This window comes from Macrobrachium nipponense, chromosome 30 (genome assembly GCF_015104395.2).
Source record: "Macrobrachium nipponense isolate FS-2020 chromosome 30, ASM1510439v2, whole genome shotgun sequence".
In the NCBI taxonomy this organism is placed as follows: Eukaryota; Metazoa; Arthropoda; class Malacostraca; order Decapoda; family Palaemonidae; genus Macrobrachium; species Macrobrachium nipponense.
This window is the reverse complement of record NC_087218.1, coordinates 39,710,960-39,737,446: the sequence shown is the minus strand read 5'-3', so window position 1 is coordinate 39,737,446 and position 26,487 is coordinate 39,710,960. Positions and strand designations below refer to the sequence as shown.

The 26,487-nt window shown below is 39.0% G+C and overlaps 1 protein-coding gene across 3 annotated transcripts in view; it reads right to left on the bottom strand.

Annotated features, from left to right (window-relative positions):
- Positions 1-2,821: 2,821 nt before the first annotated feature.
- Positions 2,822-26,487, bottom strand: part of LOC135202461 (charged multivesicular body protein 2a-like) — a 40,894-nt gene continuing 17,228 nt past the window's right edge. For all 3 annotated transcript variants that reach the window (XM_064231862.1, XM_064231864.1, XM_064231863.1), the window contains 4 exons: positions 20,044-20,227; positions 18,988-19,163; positions 17,415-17,549; positions 2,822-5,531 (listed from right to left, as the gene is read on the bottom strand). In XM_064231862.1, the coding sequence (XP_064087932.1) occupies positions 5,351-5,531; positions 17,415-17,549; positions 18,988-19,163; positions 20,044-20,227 (676 nt within the window). In that variant the 3' untranslated portion in view covers positions 2,822-5,350. The remainder of the gene's footprint in view (positions 5,532-17,414; positions 17,550-18,987; positions 19,164-20,043; positions 20,228-26,487) is intronic.

The following is a 26,487-nucleotide window of genomic DNA, read 5'->3' as shown; positions in this document are numbered from 1 at the left end:
ATTTCTTACTTTTGACAGTTTGAGCATCTTACTCAACCCTTCCTTGGTTTCCAGTTCATTATAATCCTCTTCATATGCCCTTGCCTTAGCTTGAGCTACCACCCTTTTTACTTCTTTGTTTCTTTCTCTTAATCTTTCTCTGTCCTCCTCCAGCTGTGACTCTTCAAATCTCTTCTTTGCCTCCCTTTTACCCTTCACCACTTCCCCCCACCACCAGCTCTCCTTTTCCTCCCATACTATTCCAGATGTTTCCCTAAGTATCTCCTTTCCATGTCTTCTAATCCCTGACGCATTATGCCTCCACTGTTCTCCCACATCTTCAATTCCCAGATCAACCTCTCCTGAACTCTCTCTTCTTATCATTATCACTCCCTAACAATTTATACCACTTGATTTTCTTTACCACATTCGTTTTCGTTTTCTTTTCTCTTTTCATCTTTAAATCCATACAAAGGAGCCTATGTTGGGGGGCCACGTGGTCACCTGGGATAACTTTACAGTTCCTAACTTCCACCAGCCTTGATCTATTGCAAAGGAGGTAATCTATTTGTGTGCATCTACCACCACTCCTGTATGTTAACAAGTGCTCCCTCTTCTTTTTGAAGAATGTGTTCACTATTGCCATATCAAAGGACACGGCAAAGTCTACTATACTCTCTCCATTAAAGTCTGCCCCCACTACAATCCTCTCCTGCTCTTCCAGTTCTTGCGTTACCCCACTCACTTCATTCCAAAAACAGCCCACTTGTGGAGCATAAGCACTAATGATGTTCATTGTTTCCCCCCCACAACATATCTTCACTCTCATAATGCGGTCATTCTTTCTACTCACTTCCGTCACTGCATTCTTCATTTCCCCCGACAACACTACACAAACACCATTCCTACCCTGCTCATTTGCTTCACTATAGATTAGCTTGTATCCATCCCCCAGTTCTTTGGCTTTATTACCCTTCTATCGAGTTTCCTGCACACACAAAATTTCTTCCCTCTTTACCCTCATCAACTCCGCCAACTCTCTTCCTCTTGCTGTCATTGACCCAATATTGAGCTGGCCTATTCTGATCACATTTAGAGCTCGCTTCTTTAGCTGCACCCGCTCATGATGCAGTAGCCCTCGCCTTGTCAGAGTTAGGGCAATGTGTCCGTGCGTCGTTTACGGAGTACGCCCTAGCACTATTCTCATCAATATCACGACTCATTTCATTGGTTCTGGCGTGGGTTTTTACAGTCGGATGCCCTTCCTGACACCAACCCTCCCTATTTATCCGGGCTTGGGACCGGCACCCATTAAGGCTGGCTTGCCCCTACAGGTGGCTAGATTACACACACACACACACACATATATATATATATATATATATAGATATATATATATATATATATACATATACATATATATACAAATAAAGATATATGCCACGAAGGAAAAATAAACGAAGGAGTAACTGCGAGACCTTTCGACGTTATTTATGGATTTATCATGTTCCTAACTTTCGTGATTCAGTTATACATATGATATGTTGTATATATATATAGATATATATATATATATATATATATATATATATATATATATATATATATATATCTATATATATATACATACATACATATACATATACGTATATTTACGTGTGTTATATATATATATATATATATATCTATATATATATATACCAATACATACATATACATATACGATAATTTACGTGTGTATATATATATATAATATATTATATCATACATATGACACATATATTATAGTTATATTTACGATATATATATATATATAGATATATATAATATATATATATAGACCTATATATATATATATAGATAGATATATATATATATATATCTATATATATATATATATATATATATAGTATATATAGTATAAAAATGTGTATATATATATATATATATATATCTATATATGTGTGTATATATATAATAATATAGTATATATTATTATATAGGTATATTATATATATATATATATATATATATATATGAAAATTTTTATACAACTTTATGCAGCTATACTATATAGTGAACTGCAAGAAACCCTGAGCAAAAGTCAGAGGTTCAACAACACATCACAATTTAGTATGGACCAAGAATGTTTACAAACAGATGGAAAAGATAATGAAAAAAGATAATCTTCAAGTACCACTGATTACTACTAAAATCATTAAAGCTACAAAGCTAAAATTACTAACACTAGTTTTTATATCATACTAGCAGATGAAAAAATAAATTACTGACTTATGGATTAATGCCAGGAAAGAAGGCAAAATCTAATGAAATAATCTTATGTATCATGAAACTGACTATTGAAAACGGATCAATATCAGTGAAAAAGAAAAGTTAGAAAATCATCACTGCAAACAGACTGGAGAGAATTCTCATGCTACATACACCAAATGGACACATGCACAACTAAGAAGAAAATAATTGCTCCCTAAAATGCTGAAAGTATGCATGAACAGTTGCTTTTCACTATTATGCTTCCTCTATTTTTAAGATATCAGAAGGTATGTTTGGGGAACTTTGCACTGCAATTAAAGCTAATTAATTAATGGGTTTGTCCTGGAACATACAAGGTTTGAAAATACTGTACATACTATTAAATGTGTCTCTATGTATCTGAACTTCTCACATAGCTGATGAACTGTACACTCAACTTTATTCCATCAACTAAAAAAACCTTTTATTTTGACATATACATAGAATTCTACAAAAACTTACTTGTAGCACATGAAACTTCAGAGCCCATAACATAAATTCTTAGTAAGCACTCAAATGAAATACCATCTATAGAGAATTTTTTATTCATGAATATACCTTATATAATCTACAGCCTTTTAACAACAAACTCTCATGTAAAAATTACAACCTACTATTACATCCATATTACAGAAAACACTAAATAAAGTTTTTCAGGCACTGCAGCCAAATATTCAAATAACAAAGCTATCTACTTATTACAAAATTCAATTCAACTCTGGCATACCATCCATCTAAAAAATTATTTCATCAATGAGACATGGACATTTCCATTTAATAGCCATAAGCATATCTTTCATTGTCGGGTTACCTAAGCTTAATTAAAAGCAAACTACTCTCTGGACTACAGTACAATGGCAACAAAATATAGTGAATCCAATTCTATAAAACTGACTCAGTCTGCTTGGTATACATTTTTAGGTAGCCTGATTGAGTCAATATGGCTTGCACTGAATTAAGTGACTGAAATTATTTTTGGCTCCTTAGTCACACAATATGACACAGTCACCAAATGATTTTTATCAGACTTGAGTGACACAATTGGTTTTCCAAGGGTTGTTACTTCTAATTTCTCTGACTCCTTATGTCCAGACAGTTACTTCAAGCGAGAATGTTGCCATAATGCCACCTAAATAAAAAAAAAAAAACCAGCTATTGTGACCTTAAAAACTGATATTTTCCTTTTAAATATGATACCTAAAACAAAAAGATATAAACATGCTGTAGGTTAAGGGACCCATTTACATTTGGATGACATTTAACAGTCTTATGCAATATCTATTTATAAGGAAGTAAATATCTGTAAAAACCATTGTATTTCTATACTTAAACAGTTCGTTACAAATTTTAATCATTTGTATGTTTCATGTTTCTCATGAATTATACCTTAAGTTCATTACATTGGTTACAGGATTCTGAATAGTTAGCGTACAATGCACTTATACTGAACATTTCTTGGGAAAAAGAAAAAAAAAATCTTCTAAAAATAAATGAAAATCAAATAACAATACTTAAATTTATGTCAGTCTTGCATTTTAGTATCATGATTAAGAAAATGGTTTTAGCAACATTTCATCACTGGAGATTTAAGGTTTTTCAAATAATTTCTTAGTGACACCCTCACATATCTAAAGATATCTATCTGCAATTCTAGTCATTCTTAACACAGTACTTAATATGCAATGAACAATACTGCTTACTCATAATGTATCAGTAAATAAAGGTGAAGGATATGAAATTTTAATGATTACTTATTTTTCTTTCAAAATATCACCTTTAAATTTTTCATTATTCCAAAATTACAGTCAGGTTAGGCTACAGGCCTGTGAGACCGGATAATGAACACAGTAATGACCATAATGACCACAACATATTTTCACTAAAGTTGATCTCCAGGGCCAGTTTCATAATGATAACTTCAGCTAAGGATCCATTTATTCCATCTTTATCTAGTCTCCTTCTTTCCCACCGTTACCCCTACATTAAGGGGTCGGCTGTCTTTATCTAGTTATAAACCTCAAACAGATACAATAAGCATCATTCATAAATATAGCAATTTAATCCATTCACAGAAAACTGATCACGCATACAGAGCTTTGCTTATGGACAGTATTTCAATTATCCAGTTAGTTGGTAAGGGAAATTTACTGCTTACAGAATAAACTTTTTTCAACTGCATAAGTTCTATTGCTGTCTATATCAGTAATTACAAATCAATACAGCCTGTAAGAGTTATTGGCACTCTATCCCCATGACAATCGAGAAACAAAGAACTTTACTGATAAAATAGACATGGGGTAGTAATAAAGTCCAAATTGTTGAGCTGAATGAAATTTGAACAGCCAGCAAACAGCAGCACCATCATTTTTCAAAGTACATATGCGAAGGGAAGTAAAATGTGTAAAAAAGGATAATCCTACAAAAACTCACTGTGTACATATACTAAAATACACAGTAAAGTATGCAAAAACAGTACCCAATGACATGTAATAGCTTCAAAGAAAGCATTGCTCTGAAATCTGGACTTACGCATATATACATTTTTCTATATTGAATGGAATTATGGCAAACTTTTGCCCATATCCCTATGAACAATCACACAATTACAGTTGAATATAAGAATAATTATATAAGCAATAGCAGTACTCTGGATTGAAGTCATAACAATGGGGAAGTAAAAATTTGTCATCAGGGATAAACCAGGCCAAATGCAATCTACAATTTTATTAATCAACTGTATCTCACTTACAGACACAAGATATAAAAGTTCATCCCTGTTAAACTTCTACATTACCAACTAAATATATCACTACTACAAAAGACAATAATTTATAAAAAATACAAAACTATTTAATGTATTTTGTAGAAGCTATAGCAAAGCATAAGTACAAGAAAGCTTTAACATACAGATTTTATTATTCAGGTAGAATAATCATCACACAGCTTATGAAAACAAACTTCAGTGAGACAGTGATGTACTTTCCTATTACATGTATCATATGTAATTGCACAACAGGCATGCTTCTTTTCTAATGTGAATTAAGTTTACGTGACCTATTCACTCTCTCCTGAGATTATTAAGTCTGGCTTGAATGTCATCATCAGCAGCATCAGCAACTGCTACTGGTGCCTTGCTGGCAGTAGTAGCACCAAGAGTACCTCCAGTTGAAGGCAAATCGCTTAATCCTTCTGTCATCTGTAGACCCAGTTCGTCTAGGACTTGTGATACAATTGCATCACTGAAATAACAAGGTATAGTGAATGAGAGAGATGATGACGTCCAACAATTGCTTGCTACAGGGCTTGACACAGTTATCACTGTACTATCTGCCTTGCTCTTATTACTAAGGTTATCCTTCTTCTTTGAAGCATACAAGTTCAGCTGGGTTCTATGAAGAGTGACTCCTAAGGCCTTACTATCTCCCTTGTGATACATACTTCAGTGACCATTCAAACATTTAATTACTGCTCATGAATTCTTTACAACACCTATTATCATTCCAATCACCAAAGTGAATTCTGTACCGCAAGTTATTATGTACAGCAAGTTAAAGGTAAATTCCACTTCTTTTGCCATATTTTAATTGGTGCATTAGACTGTCACTGGTAAATCTGAATATCATTCAAGAAGTTTTCAAAGCAATGAGAAGGGCTGGAGAACAGGCCTTATTAGCCAGACTGTCACCTTAAAATCTTATGTATTCTTTCATAAATATTATTAATTAACTGTCTCTATTATACCCATTCTTATTGTTTTTTACAATGGGTTTTGTCTCCCTCATATAATGTTTGTGTCCCTCATATAATATAAGTTTTCATTATCAGAATGGATGAAATTTTATAACCTTGGACACTACCAACCCAACTGCACAATGAAGCAAAACAACCAAGATTTTACAGCTTTAAATTTAATCTTCAATGAATTAGTCTAAAATTTTTCTTTTATCTCAATAAATCAATTTATGCATTTCTATGAAGTCAGTTTCACTTCTAGTTGACTTACTACCATACTAAATTTTCTTCCTCTTGCTTAAAACTCCTCTTCTTTATTACTTATAACATATATGATAATGATTTTCTATATATTCTTTCAGTGTCATGAATTTTAAACTTATCTACTACATCAACGAATTCTTTATCACTAAACTAGAAAGCTTTCCAAATTTCTTATTCTAATAACTACCCACACTCATCTAGCAACAGCATAGTATTACTTACCCTAAATTCACATATATTTGTCAAGAAATTAAAATAAGCAATAAACAACATTCATCTGGAAGTCACTTAACTGGAATTAGTGAATGTCAGTGTAAAAAATTCAAGGGTTAATCTAACCTAGGCTATGATAAAAGCCTTCATAGCCACATCTATTCAGTATATATGTGATTTTTATAAAATTAATCCCCTGAAATCAGTTAACATACAAGTAAATAGGTCAGCAGTGTAGATGTTTTAAGTAATGAAGTGATAGTTGTTCTGACCCCTAATCTCCATCTGCTATGCAAGCTCTGGGTTTTTGCTTAAAATCATTAGCGCGTGCACAGTAGTAAAACTGAAGAACAAAAAACAAGTCAGTGCCACTTTTAAATCTCACATAGCTAGCCTGCAGAGCCTGTTCTTAAAAATTACATTAGTGTAAACTTAGTGTATACATACTTCATCTAAATAACTACAATTGACAATATTCAATGATCAGACAGACTGTAAATGTTAAAAAACTATGACTGTGAGGGACTGGTTTTCAAGGCTCGACTTACCTTCAGTGCATAACAAACAACCAGATAAAATCTGTAAAACTGTTATTGGTGTCCTAATCTCTCCAAATTCAGAAAATGGATTATGTTAATTTACTAAAAAATATAGCCATGTCAAATGAGTGTGAAGACGAAAAAATTAGATAAATTTGTTTCCTTTATATTCAATGAAAGTATCACAAACCATCAGTGAGTTTAATCTTCTGTTTTGGTCCTTAACTTTAATATTTATTTTTCAAAAATGACGGGTTTTGGAGAGAATAAAAAAATCACAAATACTGTGACAATATTGTACTCTATCTAGTGATCTGGCATGGAGGCTTATAGTGTATTAAGTATTTCAAATATTATAATCCTCTTACCATTACATGAAAAGAATTAATATTGGCACAGTGATAGAGTATAAAGATCTTAAGGCAAGACAGTTCGGGCCCTTGCTTACAGCAACTGCCTTGGTTTTCCATTCATCCCTCTCACAAGATGTGGCAACAGTGCACAGGTCACCCATTTGCCCCATTACTTGTCAAGAATGTGCATGTCAAAATATTCATCATAAATTAACATGCTTTTCATAATGGAAAGTGGGTGGGTTTGAGGGCTCACATCAGCTACAAAAGTAGGTTTTTCTTGCATCAAAACCTGTTTTTTTATAGAGTAACCCATGTTCATCTTCAAAGGAGCTTACATAAGAAAATGACAGGTGAAAACATGGCTTAGCTCCTGATAAATAAATCCCAATCCCAATAATTCAAATTAAAATAATGTCAGCGGTAAATTCAGAAAGTTATTACCCACTTTCTTTACTCAAGATACCCATTGGGGTTTGACAATAAAGAATAAGAAAAAAATATGACAAATTTTCTAAGAGAATTTGTATTTTTCATAGCTACAAACCTGAGGTCTTAACAATAGGATAATTTCTAAAAAAGCAGATGAAAGCAAGGAATCTTGTGGTATCTGGCAACGCATGCGTAGATCGGGTGAAGAGTGGTCAAATATCGATCATCTACTCCAGTCTTTCCCAACTCAGGATGACTTAACAAAAAGAGGGGCGGCTAGAGGCGGGCAGTATAACGTTAAGACCTCAGGTTTGTAGCTATGAAAAATACACATTGTCTTAGAAAATTTGTCATTTGTTCACACGCAAACAAACCCTCGGTCTTAACAATAGGATAGACTCATACTTGGAGGGAGGTATAAGACATCCTAGACCGGCTTGGGGCCTACCCACCAGTTCAGCTCTCAAAAGAAATTGTTCTTAGAGAGGGACTAAAGCCCGTTGAGAAACTAGATACACTAAAATCTAACCACTCAGAACCTGAGTGACGTACAATGATATATGGGATAACCATTGTATAGGGAACCAAAGAGAAACTTTGACTGTCCAAAAACAAACCAGGGCACTAGGGTTTGTAGTACTCCTGACTCCTCCTTGCCCAGGAGCGGAGCCCATGCTACTAAATAGTGGGTAAGAAATTGTATACTGCACGACTACACTACCAGTATGACTACCTCACTCACCTGTATCAGACCAGTCCAGCAAATGACGTGTCAATTCCTTAAACCGCCCGAAGGAAGATGGAAAGGTACAAGAGAAAGAAGGAGGCCAGCCATCTCACTCATTCTCTCATCCACACAATCATCTTAGGTAAGATACAAAGGTGCCCCATTAAGGGCAACCATGAGTTACACAACCTGTTGGGCAGCCACCACAGGACCCAGGGAAAACGTGTCCATAGATCTGTGGGCAACATCCTTAAGATAGAATGAGGTGAACGTGGACTGACGTAACCAAGTACCAGCGCTCGGCACTCTATGTACAGCCAAGTTCTTTTTGAAAGCCAGAGAGGGACCAATACCCCTAACGTCATGTGCTCTAGCCTGCACAGACGTGGTGATGGAATCATCAAGAGTCAAGTATGCCTGTCTGATGGCTTCCCGTATCCAAAAAGAAATAGTATTCTTAGACACCTCTTTCTTTGTACGGCCTGTACTGACAAAAAGTCTGCGGCAGCCTGGTCTAAGGTGCCGAGTCCTTTTAAGATAGTAACGCAGGGCCCGGACAGGGCACAACAAAAGCTCTTGAGCATCACCACCCACAAAGTCAGTCAGTGATGGAATGGAAAATGAAGCGAACCTGTCATCATGCACCGAGGGATTTTGGGTCTTGGCCACGAATTCCGGAACAAATTCGAAGGACACTGACTTCCAACCCCTGGTGTGCTTCACCTCATAACTTAGACCGTGGAGCTCTCCTACCCTTTTGGAAGATGCCAAAGCCAAAAGGAAAACTGTCTTGAGTGTCAGGTTCCTATCAGATGAGCTTTGCAAGGGTTCATATGGACTCTTAGTCAAGCTCTTAAGCACCAAGGAAACATCCCATGTTGGGGACTTGAGCTCTCTAGGAGAAGATGACTGCTCAAACCCCTTAACTAGCAGGAAAAGTTCCCAGGAAGAGATGTCGATACCCTTCAGGCGTAACACCAAACTCAGAGCCGACACGGACAAACGTTTCTCGTCTCTGAGGAAGGTTAAAAAGTCTGCTATTCGCTGAATAGAGGTCGCGAGTGGAGAAAAACCCCGTTTACGACACCAATCACAGTAGATCGCCCATTTGCCTTGGTAAACTGCGGAGGTTGACTTCCTAAGACTGCTAGACATGTGTCCCAGCTGACTTCTGAGAAAAGCCTCTCTCTCAGAGGAGATAGTTGATAGCCTCCAACCGTGAAGAGACAGGGACTCTACTGACAAGTGGAACCTTTCTGCATGGGGCTGACACAGGAGATGCTGCCAAGGCGGAATCTCCCTCGGAATCTCCAACAACAACGATAGCAGATCTGAAAACCATTCTGCCTGAGGCCACAGAGGGGCCACCAGAGTCATTCTAAGACCCTGTGAACCCAACAGCCTGTTCAGAACCTGATGGATCAAACAAAACGGAGGGTAGGCATACACCTCCAAGTTGTTCCAGGGATGTTGGAATGCATCTTCTGCCAATGCCAAGGGATCTGGGACCACTGAACAGAACGCCTCCAGCTTCCTGTTGTAATGTGTCGCGAAAAGGTCCAGCATGGGTCTTCCCCAAATCTGGAAAAGCCTGTCCGCCACCACTTGATGAAGGGACCACTCTGTGCCTAAGATCTGATCCTGGCGACTAAGTTTGTCTGCAACCATGTTCCGCTTCCCTGGGATATACCTGGCTGAGAGCTCTACCGAATTGCTGATTGCCCACTGGTGAAGCTCGACGGTCAAGGCATGAAGTTGCTGAGAAACTAGGCCTCCCTGTTTTTTCATGTAGGCTACCACCATGGTGCTGTCCGACATGAGAACGACAGAGTGACCCTCTACCATCCCCCGAAACTCCTTCAGACCCAGGAAAGCCGCCTTCAACTCCAAGATGTTGATATGCTGCTGCTTGTCCTCTAAACCCCAAATGCCTGAAGCGATGAGGCCGCCTAAGTGCGCGCCCCAACCTGCGAGGGAGGCGTCCGAGAACAGAAGGAAGTCCGGAAGGAGAGAACGCACAGGGACGCCCTTCAATTGATTCTGGTTGTCCAAGCACCAACGAAGGTCTTCTCTCACTTTCAAAGACAGTGGGACCATAAACAGGGGAGAGTCCCCTGCCAGAGACCAGAATTCCCCCAGTATCCATTGCAGAGACCGAAGATGAAGACGCCCACGAGGGACCAGCTTCTCCAGGGAAGATAGCACTCCCAGAAGAACCTGCCACTTATGAGCTGACTGATGTGACTTTGAGAGGAAGTTGCGCGCCACAGCCCGCAACTTCTCCAATCTTTGATCCGACGGGATAACTCTCGCCACTGTCATATCGATGACCATGCCCAGGTAGAGAATCCTTTGAGTGGGTACGAAGTTCGACTTTTCCTGGTTGACTAATATGCCCAGGTCCAGACAGAACCGAAGAAGAACGATCCCTGTCTTGCAGCAGCTTTTCCCTGGAAACTGCCAGACCAACCAATCGTCGAGGTACCTCAGCAAACGGATCCCCTGAGCATGGGCCCAACTTGACACGAGAGAGAAGACCCTTGTGAACACTTGAGGGGCTGTGGTCAACCTGAAGCACAAGACTTTGAACTCGAAGATCTTGTCCGCCAGAGAGAAGTGAAGGAACTTCATGGACGTGGGATGAACAGGGATTTGGAAGTATGCGTCCTTCAAGTCTATCGACAGCATGAAGTCACCTTCCCTCACGGCTGCCAACACCAAGCGCAGGGTCTCCATCTTGTCAATCACCGGCCTCCATCCTCCTGACACCTTGGGCACCAAGAAGATGTGACTGTAAAAACCCGGGGACGGACGCACTACTTCCTCTATCACATCCTTGTCCAGCATTTTCTGCACTTCCTCCTGAAGAGCCAAGAACTTCAGAGAATCTGGGGGATACGTCTTCCTGAGCCGCGGCTTGTCCGACAGAGGAGGAGAGAAGTCGAATGGCAACAGGTATCCCACCCGAAGGACATCTACCACCCACTTCTCTGCCCCGTAACACTGCCACTTGGCCCAATGGCCAGCCAGGCAACCCCCCACCCATGGCACAGGAGAGGGAGAGGCGCCCAACCTACCGACGGCCCCCTTGACCTCTGCCTCTAGGCCCTCTTCTTAGTTTAAAGGAACGAGAGCAAAAGGGGCGTTGATCCTGAGACTTGGGCTGTGTCGAACGGGAAGGCCCTGTCAAACTCGAGGTCCTCGATGGCCTACCAGGCGACGATCTCCTTGATTGCTGCTGGACCAGGGGAGGAGGGGGGGCCAAACGTCTCCGAGGGCGGGGTTCTGATTTAGACACGGTTTGGTGCACCAGTTGGTCCTTGGTGTCAGCCCGACGTCGGTCTATCGCATTGTCGAGTTCGGTTCGTGGAAACAAAAATTGCGATTCTAACAGATCACCGTTCCTCAAGGCCAGCAAAGACTCGGTGTCGAGCAACCTCTCCATCCTAAGACAAAGCCGCGTCCCTCCTAACCAGAAGAAGATTAGCCCATAAATTGGCACCAAGGTGAGCCAAATAAGAAAACGCCTTGCCCCCGGATCGCAAAAGACTGGCAAGCAAGGCGGTACTCACCAACCCATCAGGGGACCTGTCAGAAGCCATCTTGGCAATCACCACAGACCAGAGGTCCAGCCAAGAAACAGTCAGCAACATGGAGGCCCCCGTAGATTCCAAAGCTAAGGCACCTTGCGGAGATAAGGACGGAGCCACTGACCTCACCTGTTCCAAAGCCAAACCCGGCTTCAGGCGAATGACGTCTGGGTTAAGGTGGCGTGACAACAAAAACACAGAGCTCGTAGCATAGTACTTCTTATGTCTTGTGAGAGGTGAGGGTAGGAGTTTGGTAGAGCCTCTAGAGCAAAGTGAACCGTCCCGGTCAGAAACAGAGAAGCTAACCTTCTGCAAGACCGACTGAATGTGCCCTGACAACGGCAGCTGGAGAGATGATTTGGGGTCCTGAGCAGTTCCCACCAAGGGTTCCAAGCAAGGAGTGTAAGATGATCGAGCCTGAGTTCTACTTTCCAAATTGTTGAACCCACGAATGAGATCAACAACCTCCGAAAAGGAAGACAGAAACTCCTGCGTGTCCCCTTCTTCCTGCTCTGGCACCGGTGACCGATGACAAGAAGGATGTGTAGGCTCCTCTAACGCGTTTTCTTCGCCAAAATTCACAGATGGGTTAGTAGGCAAACAGTCTGAAACCCCTACTAGCCTATCTGGGCTGGGTCCAAGCGCCAGCCTCCGAGAAAGACCCACTGTAACATTAAGCACATCGCTTACCTCAACAGGTGACTCCAGACGTCCATGAACAGACACGGGCGTGGCGGCCGTATGTATCAGAGTTGGGGGGGAAACTCGAGCACTCGAGACTGACGGAGAATCCCTTATGGTAGAAGACTTGGAAGCAAGCAAACACTCCGGCTGCACCACAACCGTGCTCACTACCTTCGACCTCTTGACAGGCACCTTCAGATCTTTATGGCGACGAATAGGCCTGGGAGAGGAAGGAGCCCTACCATCATGTGCACGGATGGGGGAAGTTGCAACATGCTCACGATGTGCAAGGACGGGTGGGGGGTGGGGTAGATGCATGTACGAGATTCGGCGGTGAAGCAACCCCTGCAGAACACACATCAATAACTCTGTGACAGCACTCTCGGGAACACGTCTGTGTTGTTTCTCCCTCGGCGGCGAAGGAAGGGCAAAGTCCTTAGCCTTCCAACACTTAATACGCCTACGAGGCATAGAGGGGGAAGAGGGAGAGGAAGACAGCACTAGCTCTTATGCGCACTCTTCTCGGAAGGCGGGGACGAAGCAACGCTTTTCCTACCAGTCCTCCCTTCCAATAAGGCAGCCAACTTCACATCTAAAACAGAGTCCAGCCTCTGAAGCACTGCCTGGCATATGATCTCGGACTGATGTGCCAAAGAAGGTTCCGAAGACAAGGAAGGGAGATGTTTCGAACTGGGCGGCAGAGATGACGTCAAGGCTAAGAGAGGCAGCTCGGAGGAGGCAACTGGGAGATACGTCATCGATGAGAGTGACGCCACAAGCGGTGGTGACGTCACGACTTCCCCTCTGAGCGAGGGGGAAAGAGACGCCACTGGCGGAGGAATACACAAAGATGGGCCCCGTGACGACAACAACGGGGCTGACGCAGCAGCATCACTCCGAGACAAGGCGGCAGCAGACACCGGCGGAGCAATACAAGATGGCCGACTGCTCCCACCCATGGAGATGAGGCTGGGAGGGGGGGAATGGCCTGGCTGGACTGGGGAAGGGGGGTGCGAGCCTCCACAAAATGTGCTAGCAACCCCCCCAAAGACGGGGTACCCCTAGCCCAAGCGTCTTTTAAAATCACCGCCATTTTGGACACCTCTGACTCTGGAAGAGAAGAGAATGATGAAAAAACCTCACCATTTCTCGGAAACCGAAAAAACTCCCAAGGAAGAGGGGACTTACATTACAAATATTACCTCCCTGGCGACCTCCTGATAACTTCCATCGACGAATCAATGGGAAGGAAAAAGGAAAAGGAAGGAGAAGCAGGGGCAACGTTACTATGGGAGTTGACTACTGCAGAAGACGAAACATCGGGAATAGGAGCGAAGCCCTCCCAAGAAGGAAGAGTGGAGACTCTCCGATGTTCCCTCTTACCATAAAACTTCCTCCACTGCTCCAAAGGCCATGCCCGGCATTCCGTACAAGGATTCGTAATTGTACAAAAATTGGAACGATGCCTACTGCAAGTGATGTGAGGGTCCGTCGCTGACGAAGCCAAGAAACGAGAACATGGGAATCCAGGAATTCCGGGGCACCAACGCTGACGTCGAGAAGGAGCAGAAGAAGCCATAATATTAGGAAAAAACACACACAAACACACTAAAGGAACGAAACGGGCAAAAACCGGGAAAAAAGCCAAGAGAGGAAAAACCCAACTCCCGTCCAGGCGGTAAAGAAAAAGACTGAAGTAGATGATCGGTGTTTGACCACCCTTCACCCGATCTACGCATGTGTTGCCAGATACCACAAGATTCCTTGCTTTCATTTCTAGGCGCTAGAAATGATCCTATTGTTAAGACCGAGGGTTTGTTCGCGTATGAATAAACATAAAACTATTTACACGTACTATCTACTGACGTTCTAAAGTGACTTAATTACATCATGTTTGGCTGCAGAATTATTAAGCTTCTCTCAGCAATATCTCAGCATGACCACCACATCAATGACCTTATGGATTTTCAGGAATACTGCCTCTGATGATCACCCCGTACACTTGGAGACTTCTTCGAAAGAAATATTTCCGAAGAAAGCCAAAGATGTACTGACCTTCTGGATGCCATGCAACTTAGGAAAAGAGTGAGGGTCTGCCTCTTCAATTAGGCACACCACAATAATTCTCAGCCCATGTAGAGGGAGTGGTTTGTTCTTGCTAGGGTGAAGGAAAAGCAAATCATTTGAGCCATTTGCTGTGTCATCTAAGTAAACCTTGAGTGCTTGAACTGGGCATAATGTTTCATCTCTAATAATGAGTTCCTTTATCAGGACAGTGGGCAGATTTCCTCTCTAAAGGGTCTTCAATCTTGGCCAGGAATGACAGGCCAAGAGATAACAGCAAATGCCAGCTAGGTGTGTATGTGATGAGACGTTGTTCCAGTCTAAGAGAGCACAGTTCACTAATCTGAACTCCTGATGCCAAGGTGGTCAAGATCACATTATGTATGGAGCAGAGTTGTAATTGCATCAGGCCCACTGAATCAAGGGGATGACAGGAGTCTAAGAACTTTATCCAGGGATTAGGTAATTAAACGTCTTGTAGTGCAAACCAAAGAAGGGAAATAACTTCAATACTAGAATCAATTCCAAAACCTTAAAGCATGGGTCCACACAATGCTATTTTGTATGCTCTAACTGTTGTAATTGTAAGACACTTGAACTCAAAGAGATATATCAGAAAATGTAAAACTGTTTCAAAAGAGTTTGGGCTTCCAGTGTGGAGGTAACCTAGGCAACTTTCCATATGGACTACATACTATTCTCGGATGGATGATGGACTACTATTGTCGGATAGATGAAGTCTATAGTTATGCAGCAGTTACCTAGCAATGTTAGGTAATAATCTTTATGTTAAACTAGATTTTAAAAATTCACACATCGTGTGTTTGGGATACAGTAGGCGGTCATGGAATTCATTTCCTCACCCACTGTCGTGGCAAAGGGAACCAATGACTGTTCTGCCACTTTACAGCCACTACATAAGTTATTCTGTTGAATGTTAGCAGTTCATTCATAACCTTTGAAATCTGAAACAATGCAGAAAAGAAGTGGATCATCCTCCATTTATCCCAGTCTTGTAGGAATGAGTCTCTTGCTATTGCCTGATTGTCCAGGTTCAGAAATACATACACTTGATGTTGATGGTTCTTGCATGTGGCATTCAGATCCACTTCCAGACGTGGAAGCATGTTGGCAATATTTGAAAAGAGGGTTTTCCAACGTCCACTCTGTTGACGTTACCATGCACCTCAAAAGGGAGTCTGCTATTACAATGAGAAACCCTGTGAGATGAATAGCTGACAAGTACCATTTCTTGCCTGAGCCATCCATAGATTAGACACCATAACTGTATTGAGAGGGGATGAGTGAGAGCCCAACCTTTTGATACAAGTCACTGCTGTCGTCTAGGACCAACTCAATGTAGGTCCTTTTTGGAAGACCCATCAACTCCTGGAAATTCAGAACAGATAACCATCTTCCTGCTACCTGGTAACCCTACAAATGGCCTCCCAACCTGCCAAGGATGCACCCATGTGTATCATTACTGGCACGGACAGTGAATCAGTTCAACCTGTTTTGTCAGAGATCCCTTACAGGTCCATGGATGGAATATCTTCCCAACTATTGAACTTTGCAGATGAAGGCAATTGCAAAGCCTTTTCCTGGCAAGCAAGTCACACCATGTTTACATCTTTCAGTGGCAGCCTGAGGATTGGCTCTACCACAAATGCAAACTATAACGGGCACAGGAAGCCTTCCATCTGTCATAAGGATAAACTGAACTCTGTGAGGAACCTTTAAGGTCCTTCCTTATTCTGATTCACTGGAGTGTGTTGACTACCACTCTTAGGCTTATTAACAACTCTTCCTTGATAGCTCCCTAGAATAGCCAATTGTCAAGGTGGGCCACCATTTGAGTTCTTAGCCAACTATTGCTGTTAAATTCCTAAAAATTCTCAAGGAAATATTTAGCTTTCAACCTGTACATTTCATTCCTTATCTGAAACTCTAGGAAGGGGCAGTAAGGAATGGTGATAGGGACTTACCAGTGCGCATCTTGCAGATTGACAGAGATGGTCCAAGTCCCACGTGATGTGAGAAACCATACTTGGGCTATAGTAGTCATCCAGAACTTATGAGAAATCAAAGTTTCTTGGGGACACTGAAATGGTATGCCTGATGAGTCTTTTTTTTCTATGAAATATAGAATTCAAGCCAAAGGCCAAGCACTTGGACTTATGAGGTCATTCAATGCTGAGAGGGAAACTGACAATAAAAAGGTTTGAAAGGTATAACAGGAAGATATCATCGCAGCTGCGCTATAAATCAATTGTTAGGAGACGTTGGATAGTAAGACGGAAGAAAGTAAATATGAAAGGAGAGACGGTAAAAGGGATGAAAGAGATTACAGCTAGGGGCCGAAGGGATACTGCAAAGAACCTTAAGTAGTGCCTACAGTGCACGCATGAGATGCACTGATGGCACTAACCTCCTACGGGGCCAAGGTATGGTGAAGCCTAATAACATCAAAAGTAGGATAAAACCTTGTGCCATCCTACAAATAGACAAAATAAATATTGCTTACCTTTCTTCTTCATCATCTTCATCACCCATAGCATCATCAATAACATCATTCATCATTTCTTCCTTCATGTCCATGATCTCAGTCTGTTTTTCAAACTCTTGCATTATCTGCTGTATTTGAGGAAGTTTCAGCTGCCTGAAGTAAAAATAAATTCTCAGTTTGCTATATAAACAAAGTAATTCTGACTCAAAGTTATCCATCTAATATCTTAATCAATACTATTTACTTTCTAAGAGAACAGATTTTACCTTAAAATTACATGAAATCAAAATGAATTGGTTACATTACAAAATATTCATCATCACCATTAATGTTTTGCACCCCAGTTTCCATTACAGGATTGTATGAGAAATTAAATTTTTTCACTCACTTCCATCTTGTACACACTTTACCTGAATGTCTATCTGGTTTAAGTCTTCATCAATCCCTTAACCCATCTTACTTCTGTACTTATTTCCATGTCCCCTACTTTCTGACTAACTGCTCCTCATTCTTTTTCAACACATGTCCAAACCACCTTAGTCTATTTTCCAAAATTTTTCAAAAGAGCCTTTCACCCTCTTCAGATATTATATTCTCTATTGGTCCCTCTATCACACCACACCTTTAAAATATTTGTTTTTTATAAAATGAAGGTTACCTAAGGTGGGACATCAAGCAGAAAGTAAACAAGAAAGAGTGTGCCTAAAACTCATTTTATATCTAGCACCACAAGGGAAAATCGAACAGGGACATTTTAATGATAATAACCAATTATGTACATATACCTATAATTCCCTCTCTCCCCATTAACATCCTAAACTTTCCTTTTAATTTTTGTTCACTGCCTTCTGCTAATCCTCATTTACCTTTGGATGATTTCTCTTCCTAAATCAACTTTGTGCCTCACTTTTACTGTTTATTTTCTTCCCATTTGCAACTTTGCATTTGTTTATATGTTTATAACTGCTCAGGTATTTGACAGTTTCTGTCACTGAACTGGCTACATAAATCTGATACAATTGACATTGCAGGAGACTGAAGATATTGCGCAACACTTCATTTAATTATCACTAACAGTAATACTTTGTATGCATTATGTATACAGTAGGCTTTTAAATCATACATGATCTCAATTTAAGCTCTACCTACATTCAAGAGTTGCCAGATTTCAATTGTTTAACACCAAATGACTGATATTAAACAGAACTGTTGAATACATCCTGTGGGCAACAATATATATTATGCACTAGCTTAACAAGACCACTAAGTGACCAACTTCACAGTAGTTACAATTCAAGCATGGTAAAGTGACAAGTTTGACAACTACTCTGTGGTAGCTAGATGCCAAGGGCATGCTTTGAAGATTATTTAGTTTTACCTATACTGTGCTGCTTAGGGCACACTGTAAGCATTAATCCCACATGGCATATGAAAAGTACAGTACTCAAGTACGTAGATTGAAATTTAGGGCAGAACATATTTAATGGAAGACACCTAAAACTATCCTTTCCACAGAATATAACCCTCAATGCATTATTCATTGGGCAATTTAATTCTTAAAATAAATACTAATCATGTAGAGAGGACTTACTTGTTCATATTCATCATGGCTTTCGTAACCCCTTTCATGGCTTGAGCCATGGCATTCTGACTCTTCAATGTCGTAATTTTCAAAGATACTGCTTGAATCTGGGTGCGCATCATCATGAACTTCTTGGCATAACGCCTAGTTCGAACCAAGTCTTTTGCCATCACTTTAACTGCATCCTGCAAGTAAAGTAGCACCTCTCTTTAAAGACATTATATGTACCACCTGGAATATCTTTAACACATGTCTTTGACACCTTAACACATGTCTTTAACAGGTGTCAAACACAATAGTCAAAACACTTACAAAATCTATGGACTCTTTACTGAGTTTTGTTTGAATGAGCTACCTAATGGAAACTTTTTTGATCAAAGAATGCTATAAGTTCAGGCTGGTTCTGTCATTAAAGCTTGAATACAAGGTATTACAGGCATGCATGTTTGTGTTATGGTAACTTAGGACTTTTACTGTATTGGTGGAACTGTTTGGAAACAGCCAGGAAAAAAATAATAGATAAAGCAACAATGGTAGCAGAAATATGAGCTGGAGTAGTAGGAGTGGTACTGGTAAGCAGTGGGCAAGAACCCAGCCTGGCTCTCATTAGTGCATCATCCAAATGAAGAAGAACTCCTTAATGGTTAGTAACAAAATGCTCAAGTGACTTAGAGATTTCACACATCGTGCAGGTGAAATCAATTCCAGGATATTCCTCCTGTTATGATTAATATCAGTGAGACTGGATGAGCACCCCAGCGTTTTTAACATACTCGTGCAGCCTTTCATGCTTGAAACTACTATCACGACTACAATTCAATGGCTTTCCATTTAATTACTATGAAAAATTTATTAACTTTTCCCAGCCATATAGCAGGGCATTCATAAATCACAGTTACTTTCTTCTCTTAAAAGTAATGGAAATTATCTTAAAAACAAAGATTATCTTTGTTTTATCTTTTTTCTTGGATGGAGAGATATACACATTCAATTAAAATGAAATACACTTGAGTAATTTTTTTGTTACAAAACATTAAGAACTTGTATACTGTATACATAATTTACCATTTGTCCCATTTTTGCCATCTTCTTGATATCAGCAATAATCTTCTTTTCCTGTTGTTCCATCTTTGATCTTTCTCTGTCAAGATCTCGCATCGCTTTGTTTAGTGCCCGCTGATTCTTCCTCAGCATCTCCTCCGGCGTCATGCGCCGACCAAATAACCATTCAAGAGGCATGTTCGATGAGCTGAAAACAGGATATGAATAAGGCATTCTGCATACGAAAGATCACATAATATACAAAATGTTGAATATTGAATGATATACAACTTACACTTCAATCAAATCTCAAATTACTGTCACATATTTAACAAGTTATGAGAGCCCCTCCCCCAAAAAATCAAAAAAATTATAAGACTCTGGAACCATCAGGAACCATGCACAAAGCAGCTGCAGATCTATACACTGAGGAATCAACTTGATTACATATATGTACATAGATGTACTAAAGGAGATTGGACTAATAAAATACGAAAAAGAGTATTACATCAGTATTATTTAAAAGAAAAATACAGTACATTACAATGAGAAATTCACAGAGAAGTAAAACTGCTGAAGCACAATGAGGATATGGGAGATGGTCCTGGAAAGATGGTTGAAAAAGATTTTTGAGAGTTAACAACTTTTATTTTGGTTTTATCCTTAAAAACATAGTTATAACTTGTAGATCTTGAGAGGCCCGGCAATTAGAGGGCATTACAGTCAAAGGTACCAGAAAAACTTGTTCAGTGAGTGGTGTAAAGTAATTATTAAATCATATCATAAAATCTAAATTAAAGACTGGTCCTTGTACAGCTTATCACAGTGATAGAGAAAACTACATAATGCAGAAAGGAATGTTCTTCGGAACTTGAGTAGGCAAATAACCTTAGGTTGATGGCTGGATCAGAGAGGCAGTCTCAGAAATGTTCAAAAGATGGAAGGACTGACGGAAGAGAAGACTGCAAAATTAATGTATAATCAAAATATATAAAATTTCTTATGAAAGTTTATTTTGTATAAGCCCATTACTTTACTGTAGGCAAATTCTTAAGGTCTGCAGATCTCCACACACACTCCAGACCTCTACAAGACAATGACTTTCACATGGTCAGGTAAGCCATCCAGGCTCTAATACTCCTCTCTCATAGAAAAGTCACTCTGTGTTGTTGCGATGTTCTCCTTGAAAGATGTGGAGTCAGGAAAGGGTCCTTCCACTTCAACTGGTGTGACATGAAGTGGATTTCTTATACTGGAATGTTAGGACCTAGCAGCTTCTAACAAAAATATCTTCAAAATGAGACCACACTTGATAACCTTCAACCACACGAGGTTTTTTGTAGTATGTTTGAAAATGAGGCTGACAGAGTAGCTTCAGCCAATCTGGCAACTATCTTGGGTGGTCCATTAGCACTGTCCAAATCTCCAGATACCAGGATTGTTGAGGCCAATAATAAAATATTGGTGTTGAGGTCACTGTGTATGACAATCAAAGCATGGTGCTGTAGTTTGGAACCTTTCTGTTAAAATGAATGGTGAAAAACCCTACCAGTAGAATGCCCCACATTTTCCAAAACTTTTTGAATGTCCTGCTCAAGATATCTGGCACCCCTCTGGTTTTCCCTTAAAGCAAATCTGAATATCAAGATGTTCTTTCTTCAACCCATAAGAGGATCTGGAGAGCTGGTTGGTACACTGACGATGATTTGGTTCCCCTTCATTCTTTGGATAGATTATTACTGTGGAGTTGTCCAACACCAGGCCCATTACTTTTCAAGCACAACACTTTATGTCCTAGTAGGTTTATATGGTCTCTCATGCTTCCTGAGAACAGTGGCCCAAAGCAATGAAGTCCTACATATGAATAGCCCAGCCATCCTTAGAGGCATCCATGAATAGCAATAGGTCTAGAGGAAGAAGAAAGAGTGGCACAGGTTTGTGGTTGTAACTTCAAACAGGTCAAATGGCCCACAAACTTCAGCCACAGCTTTGCTGGTGGTGATGAGACAGTTATTCCTGCAGCCCATGGATTTTGTCCTAAATTGGACATTGTTCTAAGTGAGACTACCTAACTCCATACATAAATGAACCGTTTGTTTTTATTGGCACAAAATATAAATTTCCAGCTGACCATTAATTCCATCAACTCAAGTTGATGAGGCCTCTTAGGTGAAGGTGACAATGCCTTGATCAGCTACAGCTGGCCTAAAACACTGCTTTGTATTGGTAAATCCTGCCCTGCCAAGAAAACTAAAGGAATATCCTCATAAGAACTGAAAACGGAAGCCTAAAAATGAGGATCTTTCAGGTCTAACAATGTTAAAAAATTACCTCCCAGTTGGACTGTCATACTGACACTAAAATCTCATACTGTTTGACCTAAACACTCAATATAATTATCATAATATAAAGATAGTGCCAAATTATATATGTATAAGAAAATTCATAACTCATTATCTTAAGCTAAACTATACCTAAACAAGTGCAAAGCTAAGCCCACCACCATAAAATCATAAATACAATGAGAATAATTATTACCGAAGGAAACATTGCTACCATGAGTGACAACTAAAACAATACTTCTCTAACTCGAAAGCATTTGCCAATTCAGTTTATATATAAAGTTAAAATCTATAAAGAAAACTAGCTAAATGCTACAGAAACTTTATGAAATAAGGAGGAAAAATGAAATTTTAGTGAGTGATAAACAAAGTCAAATGTAAGGAAGCCACACAGTAAGAGGCCAGTTTCTATGAGAGAGGGTTGGTGAGGTGTTCTTCCTGAATTCTATACTGTCTCCAGAGACCTACAAACTGCAGGACCAGGCTATTGTAAAGTAATGAGTTTGTGTCCAATACCAAGGTTGAGGTGATAGGAGAGGATGCAAGAAGAGTCAAGTCTGGGATGCAGCCAAGTGGATGCTGTAGGCTTGGAATGGGGATGAATATAGTAGTATTGAATTATGAACAGAATGCAACAAATCTCACAACAAAAGCTCCAGATTACAATTTAAAAGTATTTAGGGATCTTTAAGGATTAGCATGCAGATGAGCTCAAGTGGAAAGATGGAGGAGGAGAATTATAGTGGAGAGGCAAACCTTGGAGGTAGATATTTTTGTTAACTTCGTAACACTGTGAACTGTGAAGCAAGAGTTGAGAAGGTAGTAAGAAACAAATACAAATAACCTGGATAAAGTGGAAAGTGATCACTGAACTACTGGGGTGAAAATAAAATACCATTATTAAAGAGCGCAAAAATTCTCAATGCATCTAAATCATTTGTAATTATATATATACACTCTACAACTGAGGTACTGACACTTATGAAAACAGACTCCTAAAGGTGAAACAATGAACTGCTGGGATTCATGGTTAGAATCTAAGTAGCACTGGTACATATAATAACATCAAAATTCTTTGGGACGATACAGAAGATCATGGTAGGAGGAAACAGACAATGATGTGGACAAGACGAACTTTCAGGCATAAAGTGAATGTGAAATAACAGAATGGATAGACTTTACTAAGCATCTAACTCTGCAGATATCAAGATGTAAAAACATAAATGATGAAGATGACAATGCTCTTCAACATATAAAAAGAATGTGCACTTAAAATAAACAATTCTGAAAAGTTTATGTACAGTAATGGTTGATTTATCTAACAAAAGCCATCTTTCTTCTCTTAAAAAAAAAGGCTAACAAAACCATTTTTCAGTAACTACTACAAATATGTTTCATGAATGCATTGAATCACAGTCACTATGGCAGATCTCCCACTCACTCAAATTATCCATTTTATTTTAGCATCACATTACAGCAACTAAAACAAAAAACAGTAAGCTAGGGGCTTTCACTCCAAATCATATGAATAGTTGCAAAACGTTTATTGCACCACAACAAAACATAAGAAGTTTTCAGCAGAGAACATTAATGAACCCAGCAAGAACAACACAAGTGAGGGGTCTTTGTCTAGGAAAGATATAAAAAGATCTCCACACTTTACTCAGTAGCATTTGATGTGTATGCTGATACATAATAAAAAAAATAGAGCACAATTAGCAAATATCCCAAGGGCTTCTCCAACACCAACAACCACTGTTATTATAAGCTACACCAATAGAGGATGATTTAAAACAAGAAGTCACTCCCATATTAGATATAACATTAAGGAACATTTACTCACTGCTATGAAAACTAACACTTGTTACCAATCAGCAACTCCAAGCCTCAGTCCCATGAAAATAAAGTGAAAAAACTGTGCCATAAGCTCTCAAACAAGATAAACAGCCTTCATAGCCTACTAGATAAGAAGAAGGAACTTCACATAAATCATTTTTGAAGTTAGTATATTCACAAATAAATCTTATAAAGGGAAACATACAGAGGAATGTTGATACCACTATTATATGTATGTATGTACTATGTGTATATATATTATATTATATTATATTATACAGTATTATAATATATATATATATATATATTAATAATTATATATATATATATTATATATATTATATATATTATATAATATATTAAATATATATATATATAATATATATATATATCATTCGCTTTCTCCGGAGTTCGCAGACTAACACATTCGCGGATTTCTCTTGGGAACGTTTCTCTGCATTATTCGCGGAAAATTCGCACATTCACGGTATTCTTCTATGAGAAATATCCACAAATTCCTGTTTTTTTTATAAATTTCATCATAAAATGCACTTATTGTGATAAAACTATTAAAAAAACCAAGTATGACAATTTTGAGTGGGTTTTTCTTGAGTTTTAACTAACAAAATAGGCTGTTTTTAGCATTTTTATAGGGGTTCCAAACATTCGCGGGTTCTAACTATTCACGCGGGGGTCTGGTATGCATCCCCTGCGAATATGATATGGGGGGACCACTGTGTGTGTGTGTGTGTGTGTGTGTGTGTGTGTGTGTGTGTGTGTGTGTGTGTATATTATAGTATATATATATATAGATATATATATATATATATATATATATATATATATATATATATTTATATATATATATAATATATATATATATATACATATATATCTATATATAATATATATTATATATATAATATATATTATATATATATATATATATATATATATATATATATATATATATACATTATACATAATATATATATATATATATATATATATATATATATATATAATATATTATATATAATATTATATTATATATATATATATATATATATATACAATCATACCCCTACATACGAAAGTCCCTATATATGAAAATTCCAGGTTACGAGGGCAAAGACAGATTTTTTTGCTTCTGTGTACAAAAATAATTCAGGTTGCGAAAGGGTGAACTGTAAAGCCCGAAATTCGCCTGGGCCGCCTGAGAACAATTTTAAAACTCGTGCACTGCCAACTCAGTAGACTCGCCACCATCCTCCCGCTCTCCCATTGGTTCCTGATGCTAGTTACTGCCAAAAGATCCTGCTCTCCTATTGGTCATCGCATCTATCCCATCTATCTGCTGTCTCAGTTCCACCAATAGGTATTGATTATCATGAAAAGAGATACTCATTAAAAAAGCATTTTGCAATGTAATGCTGGGTATTGTTGTGCCAATTATCTATTCCATAAATAGTATATAAAAAGGATAAAAATTTGGTAGTAGTATACGCTGTATCATGGGGATAAAATACCATGCCCTGGGTGAGGTTCATGGGGGCAAGGAAAAATGCATGCATTTTAAGGTCCTGACAAATTCTTCCAAAAATCACATTAGGTCCTGACAAAATCTTCCAAAAATCATGTGTTGCATAAGTGAATTCGGGTAAAATGCACCTGTACAGGTCAAAATACTGTACAAAGGAAATATATAAAATACTGAAATTAAAAAAATATATATATTAATTACAATGTATGCAATGCCACTGAACTACTTTTTTACCTTGTAGAAATGTGATTACAGCTCTGTGCTTAAATTTACATATACCATTAAGATTTCAAAAGATCTCCCAAACTAATATATTTCACCAGCTTAAAAAAAAAGGCTTATGTGCCTGCGACCCTACATTTCTACAAACTGCTTTCAAAACTCTCTACATTTTCTATGATTATTAACCAGAAGATTGAAATCAAAATAGGTTCACAGGTGTATAACGCTCGGCCCTTCACCATTGAAGCAATGCTGACACTGTTCCTCTCAGGAGATGAAGGATGTTTAGAGGCTACTCTACGACTTAACTGATCTCTGGCCTTCAAGGATCAGTCCCATTATCTAAGATATATAATCATATAAATACAGGGTCATCCTAAAAACATAAATCTTGAATTAATCCATCATCTCCCTTTACCTCAAGATGATTATCATCTTACACAGGTGTCAAGTTCTACCTCAGTGTTGCTGGGGCTTGTCTCCAGAGTTACTAAACCACTCTCATCAGAATGGCCTTGGAGAAAG